The 21,801-nt window shown below is 33.3% G+C and overlaps 1 protein-coding gene across 2 annotated transcripts in view; it reads right to left on the bottom strand.

The window, feature by feature from the left end:
* Positions 1-630: 630 nt before the first annotated feature.
* The window catches only part of URI1 (URI1 prefoldin like chaperone), a 72,483-nt gene continuing 51,312 nt past the window's right edge, over positions 631-21,801 (bottom strand). For both annotated transcript variants that reach the window (XM_078063233.1, XM_078063235.1), the window contains 7 exons: positions 12,214-12,305; positions 11,962-12,019; positions 9,968-10,136; positions 8,242-8,584; positions 6,339-6,481; positions 5,293-5,542; positions 631-2,389 (listed from right to left, as the gene is read on the bottom strand). In XM_078063233.1, coding sequence (XP_077919359.1) covers positions 2,207-2,389; positions 5,293-5,542; positions 6,339-6,481; positions 8,242-8,584; positions 9,968-10,136; positions 11,962-12,019; positions 12,214-12,305 — 1,238 coding nt within the window. In that variant the 3' untranslated portion in view covers positions 631-2,206. The remainder of the gene's footprint in view (positions 2,390-5,292; positions 5,543-6,338; positions 6,482-8,241; positions 8,585-9,967; positions 10,137-11,961; positions 12,020-12,213; positions 12,306-21,801) is intronic.

Raw genomic sequence — 21,801 nt, 5'->3', positions numbered from 1 at the left:
GAGCATCCTACAAAATATCTGACCAGTACTCTTCAAAATGTCAAAGTCATAAAAGAAAACAAACTATCAGACTGGAGGAAACTAGGATAGTTACAATAAATGCAAAATAGGATCCTAGAACAGAAAAACAACACTTAGTGAAAAAGTTGGTGAAATTCAAGTAAGATCTGTAGATCAGTTAATAGTACTGCACCAACATAAATTTTCTGGTTTTAATCATTGCATTAGGGTTATACAAAATATAATAATATTAGGGGAAGCTGAATGAAGAGGTATATGGAAACTATACTATTTTTGCAATTTTTCTGTAAGTCTAAAATTTGTTCAACATACAAAAAAACTTCTGCTATTCTGTTTTACAAGGGTTTAAAAGAGAACACTTATGACCAGCTTCATTTTATCCCATTGAAACATGAATTTAATATGAAAAATAAAGCTATAATGTAAAATTACAATCGAAACTTTGTTGTAAGACTGAAGCCATGAAATGGGGCCACACCACTTCATTTGGTTTTCAGCAGAACATAAGAAAATGTTACCGAACACTTTTTCTTTGCTTCTACCACCATCTTATTCTATGAGGGAACATCTTATTTGCAAGAAGTGACATAAACTACATAAACAACAGGCTCAAATTATGAAAAATTATTTAATGACAGTACTCTTGAAATTACATGCCCATAAAGAATATCACAATAGTCCCACAATAAAGTTTGTTTCTGGGGGAATATCTAACAGGGCTCACTTGAATAGCAATTGGGAGTCAGGACTCTTCTGTGTGTATGTGATGGTACTCTTGGTTTGGTTTGATTTTTGCGGGGGAATGGGCTGAGAGAAAACAGTTTTAACTAAAAATATATGCACAGTTGATTAAAATTTACTAAAGAACAAATCTTCTACATTTTTAGGCTATCTTTCAAAATCATTCCTCTGTTCTCACTTATCCATTAACTTGTGGAGATTCAGGCTCACCCCCGTATTATTAAAATACATATTCATAAAACTTTTACAGTTGTGCTGTTCTAGTTACAAATAGCTTCTACTTTTCTAGGACATAATTTCACTTTGTTTAAGCAAGAATTCATTAAAGAAGCTATAAATAACTTTTAAATATTTAGCCATGAATAGAGGGTGGACTGGCATTGATGGCTTATTTTAGTACTAATGCAGAATGCTTTTTAAAAGCTACATTTCAACATGCATCAAGCTAATGATTAACACTTGCAGTGTAATTTTCAATGTTAGAATAAATTTCTCTTTAAGGATTTTTGCTAACAGTCAATATGTTATTTCAATTATTTACTAGTAGGAAAGTAGCCTTAGAGAATGAAAATGTTGGAAAATTAAAACATAAAATTCCTTATATAAAAAATCTTGGATTTTTTTTTTTTTTAAGCATCTACACAACCTTTCCTTCTCTCCCAAAATATAATTCCAGTTAAAAGTGAACACACCAAGGGAGAAGAATTGCCTATGGAATTATACGAATTCAAAGAACCACTGTGTGGTGCAGGTAGCATATATATGAATCAAAGACATTTCTGTATTCAATTCTGAATCATAAACTTCACAACATTTTAAAGACCAGGTTTCATAAAATTTTTACTTGAAAAAAAAATGTTTTACAAAATACCATTCTTCTAATCAAAGAAACTTTCCCAAAGGGTACATGTAGCTTTCTGCCTCAGAGATGATATAATGACCGTCAAAGGGGAGAGTTTTTTTAAATAGCCACCTAGCTGCAAAACCTACCAGAAGTAGATTTTTTTTTAAAGTGCCTTTAAAATGCTAAAGCAAGTAACATAATTGTTCAATCTACTTGAAATTTTTTAAGTTTCCTTAAAACGGTCCATATGGTATGCACAACTTCACAGCTGGTACAAAACTGCCTGTATTTAGTTCAAAACACAAAAACAATGCACATGGACAGTATTCTTTGAAAAATAATTCTAAATACTGCCAGTGCATCATAAGAAAACTTAGACAACAGTATTGACAGTATTCAGAGAATTAACAAAACAAGCTGAATATTGAAGTATTCAAACATTTACTTTGATTTTTAATACCACTGATAACAGTAAGATCTTGCTGCCAAATGAATTCTGGATGCCTATTTCAAACTACACGTAACATATTTTGCAATATAGATTCTAAAGAAATGCAAAACTAGGTTCCAGGATGTAAACTCCCATTGCCTAGGCAGGCCCTAGTTTTTCTGCTGCAATCTGGCAGCTTTGAACTTTGAAACCCTCTTTGTAGTTTCTTCTGATACTTCTGACAGAACTTCTTTTCGTTCTGGAATGGTGGGTAGCACAGGATGAACCAGGGTTGGGTGTGGTGTTAAGGAGGGTGATAGAAATTCTTTTTCTATTACAGTTCCAGAAAAAGCCTAGAAGACAAAAGTCAGATTATGGTAACAAAACGTAAGTAAGATGCCCACAAAATCTTTATCCTGTATTTGCCAATTAGACATTTCTTTTTGTTAAAAGTAAATTCTTAAGATTTTTGGATAAATACACAAAATACAAATTGTTCAGAGAAATCAAGTACTATTAAAATATATCTTAATTACACCACCAAATATAAGTAGATTTTTATAAGAAAGCAAAATATAAAATGAATGTTTTATCTGGTATCAAACAAAAATGGGTACATAAAATATCCTCAACTTTCACACATTCCATTTATGTCCAGACCATGCTGTGAAAAATAATGTATTGAACTAAAACATGCTATTAGGGTGTCAAACATGAGCTGATGAATGAGCTATCCTATGGAGGCCATGCTGCCCGCTAGCCAATAGCTTACTTTCAGCAGTAGTGACATTTCTTAGGTGGTGTTCATTTATGCAATTACTTGAGAATTTTATTGAATCTTGCGCCTCAATTTTATTTAAGAGATCAGTGTAAACTGAAAAATTAAGTGCTGATACTAGTGGAGACAAGCATCTGTCTCAAAATTTATCATAATTCAATAATGAAAATCAGATGTTCCACAAAAAAAAAAAAGATTCTTTTAATTTCAACTGGATGTCTGCTGGACTTAATCTGGCCAACTATGTGTTCAATTGAAAAAAAAGTAATGCGTACAAAATGCTGGAAATATAACCAAAGATATATCTTTATATATCTTTTTATATAAAGGGGCCCCTGGGTGGCTCAGTTAAGTGTCTGCCTTCAGCTCAGGTCATGATCCAGCCCTGCATCCATGGGGCTCCCTGCTCAGCGGGGAGTCTGCTGCTCCCTCTCCCTCTGCCCCTCCCCCCACCTGTGCTCTCTCACACGCTCACTCTCTCTCAAATAAATATTTTAAAGTAAATAAATATAAATGAAGGAATGAATGAATGAATAAATAAGATCTATAAAAACCAAGGAGTTGGTACGGATTTTATTCTTAAAGTTTCTGGTATTTGATTGCCCCTTTCATCTTTTAAAACTCATTACATACAAAGTAAAATCTGACATGTAAACTTTCACGTATATATTGCTTCCCTTTGTCTACCAAGAGTACAAATTTAGTTAAGACAATGTATCACCTGAATACTTTAGAAAGCTACGCCCCTCCACCTTGCCCCACCAAAGAAACAAAACAAGAATGCCCCTTCCTTCCCACAGTATTTCAAGAACTTGGGTGGAATCCAAGCTCTTAAAAGAAACTCAAAGTCTACTTTCTCAAAACTCCTATTTTATCCTGATGAGCATTGAGCCTTATATAAAAAATGCTTCTGCAAAAAGAAGACATTATTTCAGCATTTAAAGACACTGAAAAGGGTATCTTTCAAATACTTACCATATGGATGAACTATTTGTTTTGATGTTAAAAAAAAAAATGTACAGCATCTAGAATGCTAATGACAACAATTCAATACAAAATGCAAAGCTAATAAGAATGAAATAAAACTAAGTTCCAATCTTGAGCTCTAGCTATACCATGATACATTAAGTCCTTATAAAAACCTAATTTTCAAAAACTTAAAAATAGCAAAAGTCTACATCCATTACCTGTTTTTCTAATAGTATGGAAGACTATTAAATGAGATACTTTCCAGGGCAACTAAGATCACTGTATTGGGTAGGGGGGAGGAGAATATACTGATCATATATACTGTCTCTAAATGCTAATGATTTCCATCCCCAGTGACATTTAGTACAATTATCACCATTTCGTTACTATTTAGTACAAGCAATAGTTTTAGATATGCTTGCTTATATATAAACATATATATTTCTAGATGTATTTGATGTATACACAAATGGGTATGTCACTTTGATACAGGTGTGAGTGGGAACCTTATAAACTGAAAATCTGAAATACCCACAAAACAAAACAAAACAATTTAGAAATCGTGCCTGGGAATAATGGCAACCATAACATATGACTATTTCAAAGACAGGAATTCTTATTTTGGGATCTCCCAATACCCCTTCCCCCCACACACAAAAGTGTGTACAATGTGGTAGATAAGAATGTGTCTGTGTGCACTCATTTTTCTGAGGGGAGGATCTACAGCTTTCATTAAATTGTAAAACGGTTCCATAACCCCCAAGAGTAAATATGTCCCTGGCACACGCCAAAACACAGGACTTCAGATAATTATCTGCCATATATATTTTTTCTTTTAACTCAACTAAAGCATATAAAAGAAGTGTATAGTCATCTACTTGAACTATTATGAAATGACTATGGTTTGGTCTAGTGGTAATTTATTTAAAGTAAGCTGCTAAATGATCTTCTAGCCAAAAATGTAACACATACGCAAACTGAGATACCTTAAAATTCCTACTTCACAAAAATAAAACTTTAAGATTGGTAATATTTTCCCCCTGCAAAAGTTTTCTTGAATTATGTTAACTTTACAAGACCCTCATTTATGTTGGTAATGACTATTCATTTTTTTACAAATTATTAATTATTGAAAAAGAACAAGCCTAGAATGAATTAGGTCTCATAACTTTTGAGATTAAATGTATGTATAAAGAAGCTATAAGATAAACAATTCCATTAACCAGTTGATTAACTTCAATAAATAACTATATAAGATAAAGTAATTTAAAGAGTAGAAGACTAATAATTTATAAACCATATCTGGGAGATACAGCACCTGTAATTTTTAAAAAAGCAGAGGAGAGCCTCTTTTAAAGAAATGTCTTTTCAACTCCAAAAATTATCTATGTGAAATCGGGAAAGTGAATCATAGGCGCTTCTGAAATGGACCTACCACCACCTTTTTGATCTCACAAAAACTGAGGAAAGATACTATATGAAATAAAAGAGGCAGAGACACACACACACCTCAGGCGTTCCTGATAAGGACAAAAGTTTCTTGTGATGGTTTTCCTCTCGTTCCTCTTCCAAAATACTCTCACTAGTGTCACTGCAAGTGGCCTCTTCGCAGCTGACACTCCTCAGGCCTCCCCGCCGGTCGTCCAAGTCGGCAGCACTGCTTTCACTGGTATCACTGCAAACACTGTTCTCTCTGCTGCGAGACTTCAGGATCGACTTGCGAGGCACATACTCTCCGTTCACAACATCAACGAAGACTCTACAATATCCAAAAACATACACAGCCACTTTGGGTAACTCAAAAACAGAGGATACATTTATAATGATTTAAAAAAATCTTTTCTAGAAATTAATCTACAATGCTTTTTTCAAAGTTACATCTAAAATTTTCACAATCAAAATAATTTTTAGCTTCAAATGATGTATTTTATATTCTTAAAAACATGATTTTTTTTGGCCTAATAGAGTACTTTTTTTATACCCATGTTCTGGGTGACACCTGATTTGCCAAAATTCCACATAAATTTAGGCCTACTTAGAAGACAATTTAGCAATTTTAACTATTTTACAAATACGGGTCATGAAAACAGTAGGTATTTTTAAATGGTAACTTTTTCAACAAACAACACAACAAAAAATTGGAACAGCAATACTTGACTCCTGCTTTGTGAAAAGGTAAACCACATGCCAAGCATCTTCACAGCTATGGCAGGAAAGTACTGCTCCAGCCCACTAGAAACACAAACTTGTATTTCTAAAGTTAACATACAACATTTTTTGACTGGATCAATTGGGAATGTTTTAAAAGCACTGGCAAAGAGGGGGGAAAGGGAAAGATCATGCACTTTTCCCAGTGCTTTGACCTGGGAACCTATGGTAGCTCAGTAGCCCCTGTGAGAGTCTTTGAAATACTAAGCCAGCTCTATCAGAATACCTCACTTTTCAGTGATAGATACAGCCTTCTGTATTACAGACAACCTTTTGCTATAAATGTTCAGTTACAAAAAGAGGGAAGGGAACAGCAGATTGTTCTGTTGCCTGTGAATACCACTCACCTATAAATGTCAGCAGGAGTCCTGATAGTAGGCAGCTCTTGGGCAGAATGACCACCACCAGAGCTGTTCTTTCGTTTACGTTTGGCTTCTTCTTTCTTTTCACTGAATTTTAAAGTGGTATTTTTTCCAGTATTTATTCGGACCTAAAAATTTCACAGCATAAAATAACCCTTTTGAGAAATTAAATCAAAGCCAAAACTAAAACAAACTCTGTAAGTAAAGAAGAGAGACAGTTTAAATTTTTTTGACACTCATGAAATGATGTGCATTACTGGGATTAAAAAGTCCTTACCTTAACATACTTCTACTACATTAAATTATATCGTCTTTAATGACCAATTCTGGTCTTCAGTGACTTTATTATTGTACTGAAAGCAAATTACATTTACACTAAATGATTGATTTATTATAAGCTTTCACATCACCCCATTACTTTGACGTACATTTTTGGCTTAAATCATGCATTTCAAAACAAAGAGCACAATTAACCAAAAGAAATATTTGGTAAGAATATAAAGTTTAGGTCATAAAAGCTATATTAGATAATATTTAACTATTTAGAATTTTTTAAATACCTCTAGTTTTTAGAAAGTGAAGGAAAAAAAAAAAAACCCTGAAGGATTATCATGTTTTTCTTCTATTCCTACTTGGCATTTATACTGCACTTTCCACATGAATGACTGCTCTTCCTCATAACATTCCTAAAAATACTACTTTTTCTTCCTGTTTTATTGACATGCAAATAAGAAAAAGTTTAAAGCCTGAAATAAGAATCATAAACTTCTTTTTCTGGTTATCAGGTCAATTTTTTCCAAAGAATTCACAAGATGCTCCCTTTAGCCTGAAGTATTAAAAAATAAATAAATAAATAATTTCACTTCATATTAGAGCAGGGATAACTTAAGGGACCTAAGAAATATCAAATATGTTTTAAACATGTTTCATTAAATAATAATCACGGATACTTAAGACTGATACCACGGACCCTTAACTCTGCTCTAGGCAATCCCTGAAGAGGTACCTTGTGGTACAAAGAGCACTACACTGACACAAAGGACTTTCTGTTTTATTACTAGCCAGCTCTATGGACTTCTAGGCCTCAAGTTTCCTTGAGAAAGATGAATTAGAAAGATAAATTCCCAGCTGCTCCTCAGAGCAGCATTGTGGAGCAAGGGAATGGGTTTAAGGTAGTCTATCCTTCCTCCAATCAGAACCAACCTGTTTTGATCTATTTTAAATATTGGGATTTTACAATAAGTACGAAGGGAATAAAAAGTCTTTTGATACTAAAGAAACGCTCACAAACCCTGTATTAGAAGATCTTTACAGTAACCCTCAGGTCTAAAATGCCAAAATTCTAAAGTCATGATTATCCACAGATGTTTATATTTACTTTATCAGAAAAGGAGCTACTTTTTACTTCCTCTTAAATTTTTCCACTTTGCTCATGGTGCTCCTATTCATATTGTGCCCACACAGAAAATAAAAACCTGGCATAATTAAAAATGTAACTAAAGCAGTCACTTTAACATCCTAAGTACACCAAAACACCCACAATATAATTAACTCTCGAATTCATAAGAAAACTCTCTGAATGAAGGACAGGTGGAGTTACAGTGGTTGCTGCTCAAATCTGATCCCTTTCCAGACCCCAAACAATTCAAATTCTACTGTGGCTTCAGAGAACAATGGACCAAAACCAACTATCTAGACTTTAGACTCCCTCCCTACCCTTTTTCTTTTTAGAAAAATTGGCCAGAATAAGAGGCAAAAGATGGTTTTCTTGTTTGGCACTATCAACAATATTAATCACTGCTGACACTGTTCTTTTTTAAAGAGTATTATAGATGATACTGAATATTTAAATTATATGCAAAATTAATAAAGTTAAAAGTATACAAACCCTCTTAGGTTCGACAGTATGAGAAAAATATATTGTTGGTATAGAATGATCTCCAACCCCTAAAGCATCATGGTCATTTTCATTTTCATTATCACCACCAACATCATCGTCATCATCATCATCATCCTCCTCATTACTGTGGTAAGAATTTGAACCGTTCATTGAATGAATGCCATTCATTTGACCACCGAACAGTTCTGAATGTGTAACATCCTTATAACAGCTGTTCGAAGTAACAGAGTCTGTTACTTGATGCATCACATGCACATTTATATTCTGATCTTCCTTTTCTTCTTCAGAAGACGTCGTATCCTCTCCATTTGCAATCATAGTATCAGGCTTACTAGTAAAGAAAAAGAAAATTAACAAGATCTAACAAACACGTCAAAATTCTCCATATTCTAATTCTCAGTTCATTTCAATGGGCAGAAATTAAGATTGAATAAGATATATTTTTAACTAGAATTCTAAGTCTATAAAAATGTTTTGAAATAAATTAACAAAAAACCCCTACGCTAATTCTGTATGTTGTACTTACTAAAACACTAAGTAGAATATAGATGATTTTTTTTATCTTTGCAAGAGGACATGGCCACCCACAACACAATATAAATAATACAATCAAGAGATTTGTAAGAAATTCACAGAGAATATGTTTCTCTATTTAAAGACCAGAAATTAAAGCCCCAGAACATGTAACACATTCTTATTTCCTACTTCTATATTTGGAATATTTTACAAGCATGTATTATTGTAATTTTAAAAAAAGAAGAATTCATATGTACACACATGAATATAATTATATTTATACACACACGTACATTTTTCATGCTTCATTTCTGAAGGATTTGAAGACCTTACAAAAATAACAAAACCAAAAATGCAATAGAACTGAAATAACATCATGCAAAAATAGAAAGAGAATCATGACCAAGAAAATAACAAGATTCAAGACTGATCTAAAAAAATGAAAGAGTATCAGTTAATCAAAAAGACCTAAGAATTGATAAGTGAAATGGTAGAAAAAAATATATATCCTTTGTGCTTCATGTCCTATTTTTCACAGAAACTAATTACTGCATATGGTACATCATTAAGCAAAATAATATATGAACTTCTCTAGTAACAGATTTCATTGAGCATTGTGACAATTCCAAGTGAGTGCTAATGTGTATTTCAAACAGCAGTTTGGAAAAGTTTTTCATATATATAACTACCTGACCAGATTACAAACTGTCTGCTCAATAAACAGAAAAGTTTGCAAAGGAAAGCAAGAATAAACCTTTTACAGTAACAAATCCAGAGCAAGTTTTTCTTTAACAAGTCATTCAAATATACAGCATTATCCTGACTAGAGTATAAAAATATTTCATTTAAAATGTAATATATAAAACATCCATAGTTATTGGAAGTCGACTATATGATATAACTTAGGACTTCATTATATAAAATATGGCTGAAATCTTATAATTAAAAAAACAGGAATATTAAGTATTTCTGTACACACACATATATGCATGGGCATGTACATGAATGTACAGCCCTAAAAGAAAATATTCTAAAGAAGTTAATATTTATTTTAGAGTGGTAGGATTATTGATATTTTAATATATTATACTTTTCTATATTTTCTTCAATTAACATGTTTTATTAATGAGGAAAGAGATTAACAAGGAAATGTGTTTAGAAACAAATTCTCTTGGAAAGATAATTTGTCATTAGGTACCTATCAAGTTCACCCAGCAATTCTTCTTGTCTCTCTAGTTCTTCAAGTCGAGCCCACAGTTCCTTATCAGCAAGCAAATCCTTGGATTTTACATCATTTGCAAAATCTGCTTCAAAAATATCTGAAGTTTTTGGTTTGGAGTGAGGTTTATGCGCAATTCGGTGTTTTGCTATTTAAAAAAAAAAAAAGGAAAGACATGGCTATTAATGGCCAACTTTAAAAAGGCATAAACGTAGATTTAATGAGACTTTCTTTAGGGGAGAGGGGATGTTGAGACAGAGAGAGGGATGGTTTTAAAGGTAAGCAAAGACAACTCCAAGATGTATCTATCTCATAATCTTGCTACTCAAAGTGTGGTCCAAGGACCAGCACCACTGGTATCCTTGCAGAACATTTCAGAAGTATTGACACTCAGGGCCACCCCAGATCTGCCAAATCACAACCTTGTGTTTTAACAAGAGCCCAAGAGGATTCATATGCACATTAAAGACCGTGAAGAGCTACCTGAGAGCTTCAAAAATGCGTAAGTAGAAATGGTCACAAGGTACCCTTCTTATAACAAAAAATTCAACACAAATAATACATATCTTCCATTCTTACTCAAGAGAATTTAGTTACTAAAGTAACACATCAAAGCCTTGTCACATGATACTTTCAACTCTAAGACACTGCCAGGCATGAATACCCTAGGAGGAATCTATGGAGGCTAATCCCTGGAAAGTTGGACTATAATTTTATATATGAACATTTCTACATTTTAAATTGCTTTATCTTATTTGTAATTCTCATGTGAGGGCAGGAGATAAAGAAAATCTGAACTCAAATCCATTTGCTTTTCATTTGAAAAAAATGGACTTTTTTATAAAGCGTATTATAGCTTTGAAGAAGGCAATGGGGAAGAAGTCTAAAATGCTGTTATGAGATATGGTTAATAGATGACCTCCACCATATATTCAAAAGTACAACACTGTCTCCTAAATCTGAAAATACCAAAATTATGTTTCATGGCCTATTATTCTCTGTAACTATCATTGATAAAGCAGTATTAGCAAGTTTCATATTTCAGCCCTGTAAAACACAAAAATCTTTCATTGGTCACCACAAACAAAAATTGTAACTTGTCTTTCTGTTCTTTAACTAATATATGTCTCCTTTATTTCACCTTCTAAAGCCACTTGATATTAATTTTGATGCCCTATTAGTAAAGATAGTATGACTAGAATATGGCTTCTAAAATTATCTCTGTTTCAACCAATAAGTTCTCTTCAGAGTTAATTACTTAAAAAAAATGGACTTTAAAAAATCAAAATAATGTTAAAAGTAACAGTTTTCTACAGCAGCAAATTATAAATCATTTATGTAATACTTTTAAAAATTTCACTACTGTAACACGTTACAACTGACTGGGGAATCACTCACTCGCTGCCTTTACTGAAGTAAACCCAAGCATATAAACCCATCCTTGGCAAGAGAAGGCTATCAGGTGAGCCTGGGAAAGCCCCTGTGTCCGGAATGCCACTGCAGGCAACACAAAATGAATGGCTGAGAAATGCTTAGATTGTCTTCATTCTTTCTTCCAAAACCAACATCTAAAGCTAAACTTTTAAAAGAAGAAGAACTAGCAAAAGATATATTATGACTCAAAGTCAATGATCAAATTAGGAGCAGACCAGTGTACAGAATATACATCTTCTGAATTTGAGATATTTGGATCATCACAACTTTGAAGAAAGCCATGTCATCTCACCACTTAAAATAGATCAACCAGGAATCAAGTTTTTCATCAAAAAGTTATTTCTCTTCTCATGTTTATATTTTAAAATACATTAAAACATATAATGATTTATACCAAAGTTATAAAAACATAATAATAATAATAAAGAATAAATGAAACAGTATCATATAATCCTAAAGATCTCACATAAGAGTCCCTGAAAATCAACACAAATGGCAAATATTTAAATACCCAGACATAAAACAATCTTACTGCTTACCTTTAAATTCAAAGTCACTTTTAATTTCTTCTCTTATGTCAACAATATCACCTGCAGCCTAATTTTTTAAACAAAAAAAGCCCATTAACAATTTGAATCTTCAATACATTAAAATTCTTATAAGTGCAATCATACAACCTAGAAAAATGCCTGAAAGCAACTGAAACAAGGGATTTGTTCCAGGGCTGTAAGATTTTTTTTCAACATAAAGACTGTTCTTAAAAAACTAGACGATTGAAAACAAATACTCACATCACTCATTTTCTGCAAATCTTCTGTGAATTCAACTCTGGATTCAAAATTTTTCATCACTTTTTTTAAATCATCTATTGTTTTTCTTACATCTGAAATAAACAACACAACCATTATGTAAAACGTGGTATCATTTTAACTATACTCCTATCATACTGCAAATATAATGACTAAATAATAATGCTTTAGAAAAGACTCTTACCTTATCTTTATTTTCATTTTCAATGAACTTAACAGTATAGTCACACTGTGGGTTTTCTGTGATATACATAGTATGTGACTCTGTTACTAAAGTGTCTGTCTACTAACATTTTTCTCTACATTACAGAATGCAGAATGCGATTACAGATGTTGCACGGTACGACCAAATTCCTCCAGAACCACCACCTATTTGGACTATCACACATAACACAGTGTTTCACAATAGTTTGTATAATTTTTATCCAGCTTTATAACAAAAGGATAGAACAGACTGAAATCTGTTATTTTGCTTCAGTACAGAAATATTCCTGAATTAAACAACTGAAAATATAAAATTTTTATGGCATATTATCATCCATTTTCCAACTTTAAATTTTAATAACTGCATAGTAATATAATCTATACACTTTCAATTTCTCCTAAATATCACCCTCCATTAATTTATTTGAAGAAAAAACTTAATTTGGGAATGGACATAAACATTTCTCTATCTAATACTGGACAAATGCAACAAGTAATTCATGTTTCTCGGATTGAAGTAGAAATCTCTCTGTTATGCAGCCAATAGCACCATCCAAAATGCAGGGGATTTCTAATCATAATTATAAGCTGAATGATCTCCAAATATAGAATTTTTTTAAGGACAGGCACTGATAAAGAATAATAGAGAGTAATCTGATACGTCCTCCCCCGGATGCTGGGTGATTTCCTACTGTTTGACAACAGGCACTCAATCAGTAAGCAGCTCAGGAGGGGATGGAGGAGAAAAGTATACAGTCCCTTCTCTGCCAATGATGAATGTAGGTCTGGCAAAGGTCTAAGCAGTTAAAATACCTTTTAAAAGCATGAAAATAAGGCAGGGTGTTCAAAGTGAAATATCAGCCCATGTGAAGGGCTTTTCAAACAGCGGCACATTTTCTGACACAGCTCTCGTGATACGCAATGCTAGTTTAAATGAAACACCAGCACTTGTGCTCTAGCCATGAATGGGTTACAAAGAAAAGACTGCATTAACCAAATGAAAATGACGGTGTAAACAGTTCATAAAGCCTCGCAGCCCCGATGCCGCTGTAGATCATTAAATTCCTGCAACAATTAGACCTTTTCTCACGGCAGCAAATTGGAGCGGTTGCCATGGCAAATCTGAGCCCTTAAGTCATATATCTTTGATTGCAGAAAGGTCAGACTCAGACAGCCTAATAACTCAAGGAGCTGTTTGACAGGTTTCATCTGAGCATGGTCACAGAACAGCATAAAACTGTGTCGGCAGTTGTTAAAAGCAGGGGGTCAGGGAAAAGGTTAAGGTTATGGAATGTTTTTGCTTCAGTAAACTCAGTCAGATAATGTGTCTAACCAGCTTTAGATCCAAAGAACATGATTTTAGGTAGGAGGTCAAATCAATAACTTTTTTCAAGAAGACTGGAAAATATTAAAAATGGCAGGTAGGTAAGCTAAGTACATTTTTAAAAGTCTATCCACATCTAAATACTGTGCAACTAAGCTGAAGGTATCCCGGGAAGCCTTGGCTTGTCAACGTGGAGAGAACAGATTGTTCATTGAGGCCCTTATATATTATAGGACTTAACTTTCAATCAACTGTTGTTGATTTTAAAGGAAACTCGTCCTAAGTCATACATGTTAGAAAAAGTTGTGTGACTATTCCATTTAAGAAGCTAAAGAATGTTTTATAGAAAGGGTAATTAGGAAAACAAAAGATATATCACACACTTATATTTCCCACTTTAAATTGAGAAAAGCTCTTTTCAACCATACATTAATAATGAACCACTATCAGAAAGTTAGGGAATCAGATCTCAAGATCACGTATTTTATAACAGAATCCCAGAAATAACTCCAATTACCACCACCACCATCATCATCACGAATATATTTAATACACAGATGTACATTCTATCTGTGATGTACACTAAACATGGGCACAGATACTATTGAGTATAATACTACGAAAACATCATGTAAGTTCTATGTTCAGAAACAAAAAATTAGATAACTATATAGAAGTTTTAAGACAAGAAAAAAGAAAGCTGGACCAGTGCTAAAAAAAAATAGCAACAAGAAGCTGGTTGCTCAGAATAAGGGTAAAATACAGCAGGATAAGTGCAGATACTGATTTTGCACAAAATAAATAACAAGTCAAAATAAAATTCATTATCTACAGGTTAGTTCAAAAGAATAATATTAAAAAAAATCAGAATAACTTAATTATGTTTCTTTCTCTAACTCTGAGACTTAACATTATTAACCATGATTTTAAATTTTTCACTAAAGCTTTCTGTACCCTATTCTCCAAACTTTTTTGTTAAGAGATGAAATAGACATAGGTCACTAAAAACAAATCATGTAAATAGACTCCATCATTTTTAACATCCTAAACATAACCCAGTTAAAATCTATTAAGCAAGATTTCAAACCACACTGAAATCATAGTGAATAACAACCTGTTTAGAGAACAGAAAATATACTTTTTAATATGGACAATATCTGTACTAGTTTTAATCTCATACATTCTAATAATCAATTGTTCTGGGCAAAAGAAAACTGAAGTTCAGTTGGATCAAACACACATCTGTGAAAAGGACAGAAGAAAGTACAGGATTCCCCCACTATCTGAAACCACAGCATTCCTACGAAAACTTTTGTAAGCCAAAATGGTATAAAGAGAAGCAGCAATTACCATGAACATATAAGGAAAAGTTTTTGAGTATTCACAGACCTAAAAAATAATCTATTAGGCTTTTCTGATACCTTAGGACACACCTTGCTAACAAGATAAAGCACGCCTGCCCACAGAGTTCAAAGCTATGGTGGCTTGATGCTGAGTATCATTCCAGGGAAGGTGCTTGGAGGTGTTTAGAGTACATGCTGGCCCTGTAAGGCTTGCTGCAAAATAAGCACTTTTAAATGCTATTTTTGCTTTTCACCCTTCTTCATAAAAGTGAAAATTCCCTTCAGATTTCTTTCAGTTAGGAAAAACAAGGTACTAACATCAGTCTGTCATACAAGTGAAGTGACTAACACAAACTTTCAAAAAATGGGACACCTGTGACTCCATATATACCAAAAAAAGGTAAAAATAAAAACAACTAAAATTTGAGAAAGAAAATAATTTGGAGGAAAGGAGAACAAAAGACTGTTTTCAAACAATGATAATTTTAACTAAAAATTAGAAATCAATTTTATAGGCTTTCAAAAGTAAAGAATTCAATACAGTCATTACTTGTTCTGCTGACAAAACCAGGCTGCATGTTATTTCTGCACCAAGTATAACCTAATATTTTAAAATCTTCACTAATTCAGAATCTATAGTATAATTTGTCCAGAACGAGCTGAGATTCTTTGCACCAACTATGAAAAGGGAGACTGAAAGCAAACTAATAGTGCAAATTCTAAAGACCATCTTTAAACTAGAAAAGAAAATCTACAAGCTCTTAAAAACTTGAGCAGAATCATTTTCATCTAAGATAAATGAGATACACTATTCACTAAGTAGGACCAAATATTTAGAAATATTTAGTTTACAGCTTGTGGAGTTACATATATTTGAAAGGAACAAAGTTATGGATGTAATGAAATTTACAAAGCCTCAATAAAAGTTACAAACATCATTCATGAGAGCGGTCTTCTTACCTAGCCATATACTCATATGTACTAAATAGGATCCAGTCTATAAAGACAACTCTCTTCTGAACCCTTTGTGACCACTCCATTCTCAACCTTCTGTGTGCTGAAATTTTTCAGTATTCTTTCAACGGTTTCAATAGGACATGCCCCCTGGTGGAAATGCTCACAAACCTCTGTACAGGATCTCTCCTTAAACTAGTTCCAAGGTTTATACTTCTGCTTTAACAAGAGATTGAATTCATGCACTTCATATTTACTTTTTTCCCATACCTCATTAAAACAACACTAAGTATTTTTATCAAAGGCATAAAAGACAAAGCTAATGGGAAAAGAGAAAAGAAATGACAAGTGATGTCAACCAAGTTTTGGAAACTGGACAAGTGATAACTGACTTTGTTCAACAGAAAATGCTGAACCCTAACTGCAGCAAGGGAAAGCTGCAGCAAGTCAATTTGGGCTGTCAGACCTGGAAAGAATTCTCTTGGAAATACTTCTGAATGAAAGCATGAGCTAAAACAAAGATGTGAATCAAAGTTTGAAGAGTCTTACTAAGTCTTACTAAAAACAGTCCTGAAATATCTAGCCTGATTCCCAAAACACTAAGATAAAGACTAGAAAATTCTTTTGTAGGATGCTGATTAAGCCCCAAACGGCAGATATTTGTAGATTCCTTAATGAAACAAAATCAGTTTGCCACCTGAACTCTCTACATAAAAGCCTAATAATCAAACTCAATCCATGCACACAGCTTCTTAACAGTACTTGCCTCTTAAGTATAAATGATTAGCCAAGGATCACCAAATATCTGAAGAGTCTTCACTATTAATGTCAAAGAGGAAGGAAGGGAGGGAGGGAGGAAAAAATATAAGAAGCACCGTAGAGGAAACAAAGGCAATGCATAAAGAAAACTTTAAAAGAAAAACTCTAATTCCTAAAAGAACAGTATTGTACTCATGAAACAAGAACAGTATGCTACACCAAAGGGTTCAAAAAATAACAACAAAACAAAAACACAGAGCTCGTGGGAATTAAAATATACAGAAATTTTTTAAAAATCCACGATTCCAAAGATAAAAAGAAATCACTTCAAAACTTAGAAGAAAGAGATGAATAACAGGAGAAGGAAAATATTAAAGAAATAATATTAAAAATTTTCCAGAACTGCAGGACATGCATCTCCACACTGGAAGAACCCAACAAACAAATTTTAAAAGATACACAACAAGGTATATCAATGTGGCATTTCAGATCATGGGGAATAAAGACAGAAACCTAGAGCTTCTAAAAAACAAAACAAAAACAAAACATGTTACATACACAGAAACAAGAATGGCATCAGCTTTTGCAAAAGCAATATACAAGACAGAAAGTAACAAGATACTATCTTCAAACTTCTGAAGGAAAAATTGCTTAAAACATAGAATTATCACAGTCTGGTTACAGAAAGAGTATAAAAAATATTTTCAGACATGCAAAATTTTAAAAAATATATCTCCTACACACCTTCCCAGAAAGTTACTAAAGGCTACATACCCCAACAAAATGAATAAGACCTAAAAGAAGATGCCATGGGAACCAACGAACAGAGAATAAATAGGAGATAAAGACGTGGTATAATGGTAAAGGAAGATACCAGGAAGATAGCTGTCCTTTTTTCAAGATGGAAGCTAGTCCAAATCAAAGCAAGCCTATGAAGAACTCTAGTACAGAGATCTCTAAGAATAAAATCAAAGTGTATGAGTGAACAGACACATGTCATTACACAACAAACAAATAAAAAGCAGTTAACTTCAAATGAAAAGCTATATAAGAATGGAAATGGAATTACATGTAAACATGAACACTGATTTAACAAAAATTATAATAAAATAATATTAAAAAGTTTGGGGAGCAGAGACTGAAAGAAGGGCATGTAAATGATCTAAATGCTAGTCTTTAACTATAGGCAGGGAGCTAACAAATACTACATAAAACTGAAAAAAGGTCAAGAAAATAGAATATGTAAATAACATGGGAAATATTGATAAAAAGAAAAGAACAATTAAAAAAAAAAAAGAAAAGAAAAGAACAGCCAAAAGACTGAAAATAATTCCCTCTGGGGAATAGGAAATGGGAGCTGAGTAAGACCCTGATACTTTTTCATTATGTTTTAAGAAGATGTACGATGTTTTAAAGCAACATACATTTTTTTTTTAAAAGATTTATTTAGAGAGAAAGAGAGAGAGAGAGAGATTGAAGGTGGGGGGAGGGGCAGAGAGAGAACCTTCAAGCAGACTCCCTGATGAGTGCAGAGCTTTGACGGAGCCTGATGTGGGGCTCGATTTCATGACCCCATGAGATCATGAGCTGAGCCAAAACCAAGAGTTGAGCACTTAACCAACTGAGCCACCCAGGGCCCCAAGCTATATACATTTCTTATATAGATAAAACCCAAATCATAAGTACATATATTTAAATATAAATATTACATAGTATTATAGAGATAAAACCAAATTATAAATTATAAAACCAAAATCATAAGTCATAACAAAATATCAATGCACTTAAAATATGTATGCCCCACTGAAGATACTCAAAAACACACATATTGCCTCATAAAATAAATCATAAAACTGCTGACGGCCATATCACATTTCCTAAAACACATATTCCACAAATACTTCCAAACCCTCTAATCTCTCCCACTTCTGAATAAACTTGATTTTATTTCTGTGAAAATTTAAATCTTTAACTTCTCTAACTCAAATATTCTTCATCCATCCTGGCCTCCTTCTCTTTTTCATGGACACTTTCCAAAGCTACATTTTCTGTGTTTTTAATGTCATCGCATCCAGGATCTTTTATCATTTCTCTTGAACCATTAATCACTCAGTACACTTACTACAAACATGCTCAAAAATTTCCCATGCTCAAAGGAAAATAAAATCTTCCCTTAAAACAATGATAAGAAGCAAAATTATAGACTAAAAAGCTCTAAGCCCTTATCCCCCCACCCTCCCAACCATAAAACATCCAAGAACAACCAGAAGCTAACTAAAATACCTACAAGAGCTCTGGAAAACAGTCAAAGGTCTACATCAACCAAGCAAACACCCAACCAAGAAAAAGTCACAATCAAAACAGCAGGAAATTTCGAGGCATTTTTACTTGCCTTTCCCCACCCTCTTCCCCAGTGGGAAGCAGTTTTGGTCTGGGCAATGTGGCAGCCCAGATCCCAATTCCCTTCCTTGAACCACAGAGAATAGACTAGACCTTATCTGCAAACATTCTAATTTGTCTAGGGGCTGACTAAAGAACTGGTATGTGTCTTACCTAAAGCAGACTTCAGTGGGAGGAAATTAACTGGCACTGATCATGAAAGCTGCAGGGAGACTGCAGGGAGACTAGAGACCCACAGACACCAGGCACAGAAAATTAGGGGCAAAGCCACACAACATACAACCTGAGATTGCAAAAAGAAGCAGAGGGAGAATCTTTGTAAATTAAAATATTCAAAAGCAGCTACGTATACAGGATATTAAGAAAATCCCACAGGCCCAAGAAACATTACATGCTCAGAAAAACAGGAAAGACCATAACCTTTCAGTTTGGGTTGATAAGAAAGCTCAGAGCATACCTACCTTATTCCGAAACCCTCATCAACCTGCAAAGACTGGGAAAAATAGCTGTTTTCACAAATGCCCATCAAAAATTAAAAATTTCACCAAAAATCAAAAGGCATACAATAAATAAGAAAACACAGCCCATTTCAAAAGAACAAAATACATCTCCAGAAACTGTCCCTAAAGAAACAAAGGCATCAGGTGTACTAAACAAAGACTTGAACATAACTGCCTTCAATATGCTCAAAGAGCTGAAGGGAAACACAAAAAGAACTAAAGGAAATAAAGAAAATAATGCATGAACAAAATGAGAATATCAAGAAAGAGACAGAAATTATAAAAAGGAACCAAACAAATTCTAGAGTGGGAAAATTTAATAACTAAATTGAAAAATTCACCACAGGGACTCAACAGCATATTTGAGCAAGCAGATGAAACAATCAGTGAACCTGAAGACTGGGCATTTGAAATTACCAAAGTCTAAGAAACAGAAAGAGAAGAGAATGAAGAAAAGGGAACTAAGCCCAGGGGACATATGGGATATTATCAAACAGACCAATATACACATTAAGGGAGTCTAAAAAGGAAGAAAGTGGCAAAGAGATTATTAGAAGAAATAACGGCCAAAAAGTTCTAGAATTTGACAAAAGATATGACCCTACAAATCCAAAAAGCTCAACTAACTATAAGGAAAGTAAACCCAGACACCCACACCAAGATAATAATCACACTTGAGAGACAAAGAGAGAATCTTGAAAGCAGCAAGAGAAAAGCAATTTATCACATATAAGGGATCCTCAAGGAGAATATAAGCAGATTTCTCAGCAGAAACCTTAAAACCTGGAAGGCAGTGAGTTGAAACATTTAAAGTGCTGAGAGAAAAAAACGATCCACTGAGAATCCTATATCCAGCAACTATCCTTCAAAAATGAGAAAGAAATGGAGACATTTCCAGATAAATAAAAGCTGAAGGAGATCCTTATCATTAGACCTGCTCTACAAGAAATGCTAAGGAGAATTCTTCAGATTGAAATGAACAGCCACTAGACAATAACTCGAGGCCATTTGAAGGTAAAAATAATTTCCACTAAAGGTAAACATGGGCAAAAACAAAAACCAGTGTTACTGTCATTATGGTTTGCAACTCCACTTTTTATTTACTACAGGATATAAAGAGAAATGCATAAAAAATCATTATAAATCTATGTTAACAGGTACATAATGTATAAAGATGTAATTTGTAACATCAATAATTTAAAGATGAAGACAGAGCTGTACAGAAATAGAGTTTTCACATGTGACTGAAGTTAAGTTGGAATCTATTCAAAACACATTATTATAACCTTAGGATGTTATATGTAATATCCACAGTAATCACAAAGAATATATCTATAAAATATTAATAAAAGAAGTGAAAAGGGAATCAAATGTTTTACTACAAAAAAATCAACTAAACACAAAGGAAGGCAGTAATGAAGGAAATGAGACCCAAAGGTGTAAGACATAGAGAAAACAAATTTTAAAAATGGCAAAAGTAAATCCCGCCCTATAAATAGTTATTATAAGCCCTACAGAAGGCATGGATTGGCAGAATGGATTTTTTAAAAGTTAAAACAAAAACAAAAAAAAAAAAAACAAACCCAGGATCCAACTATATGTGGTCAAAAAGAGACTCACTTTAGATCTTAGGACACAGATTGAAAGTGAAAAGACGGAAAAGATATTCCATGCAAATAGTAACCAAAAGAGAACTGGAGGGGCTATATAATGAGATAAAATATGATATTAAATCAAAAAAGTTATATGAAACAAACGATATTTTATATTGATAAAAATTTCAATCTATCAAGAAAATATAACGGTTATAAACATATACACACCTATCAATGTAGCACCAAATATATGAAGATAAAATTGACAGAATCCGAAGGAAAAACAGTCCTCCAATAAAAATTGGAGATGTCAACACTCTACTTACAACAAAGGATTGAACAACTGGAAATAAGAGCAATAATAGAAGATTTGAACAAAATTATAGACCAACTGACCCTAACATATATGTGCAGAACACTCTATCCAAAAGAATACATATTCTTCTGGGGCACCTGAGTGGCTCAGTTGGTTAAGCGACTGCCTTCGGCTC

Source organism: Halichoerus grypus, chromosome 15 (genome assembly GCF_964656455.1).
Source record: "Halichoerus grypus chromosome 15, mHalGry1.hap1.1, whole genome shotgun sequence".
NCBI lineage: Eukaryota > Metazoa > Chordata > Mammalia > Carnivora > Phocidae > Halichoerus > Halichoerus grypus.
This window is presented reverse-complemented; position numbering and strand designations above follow the sequence as displayed.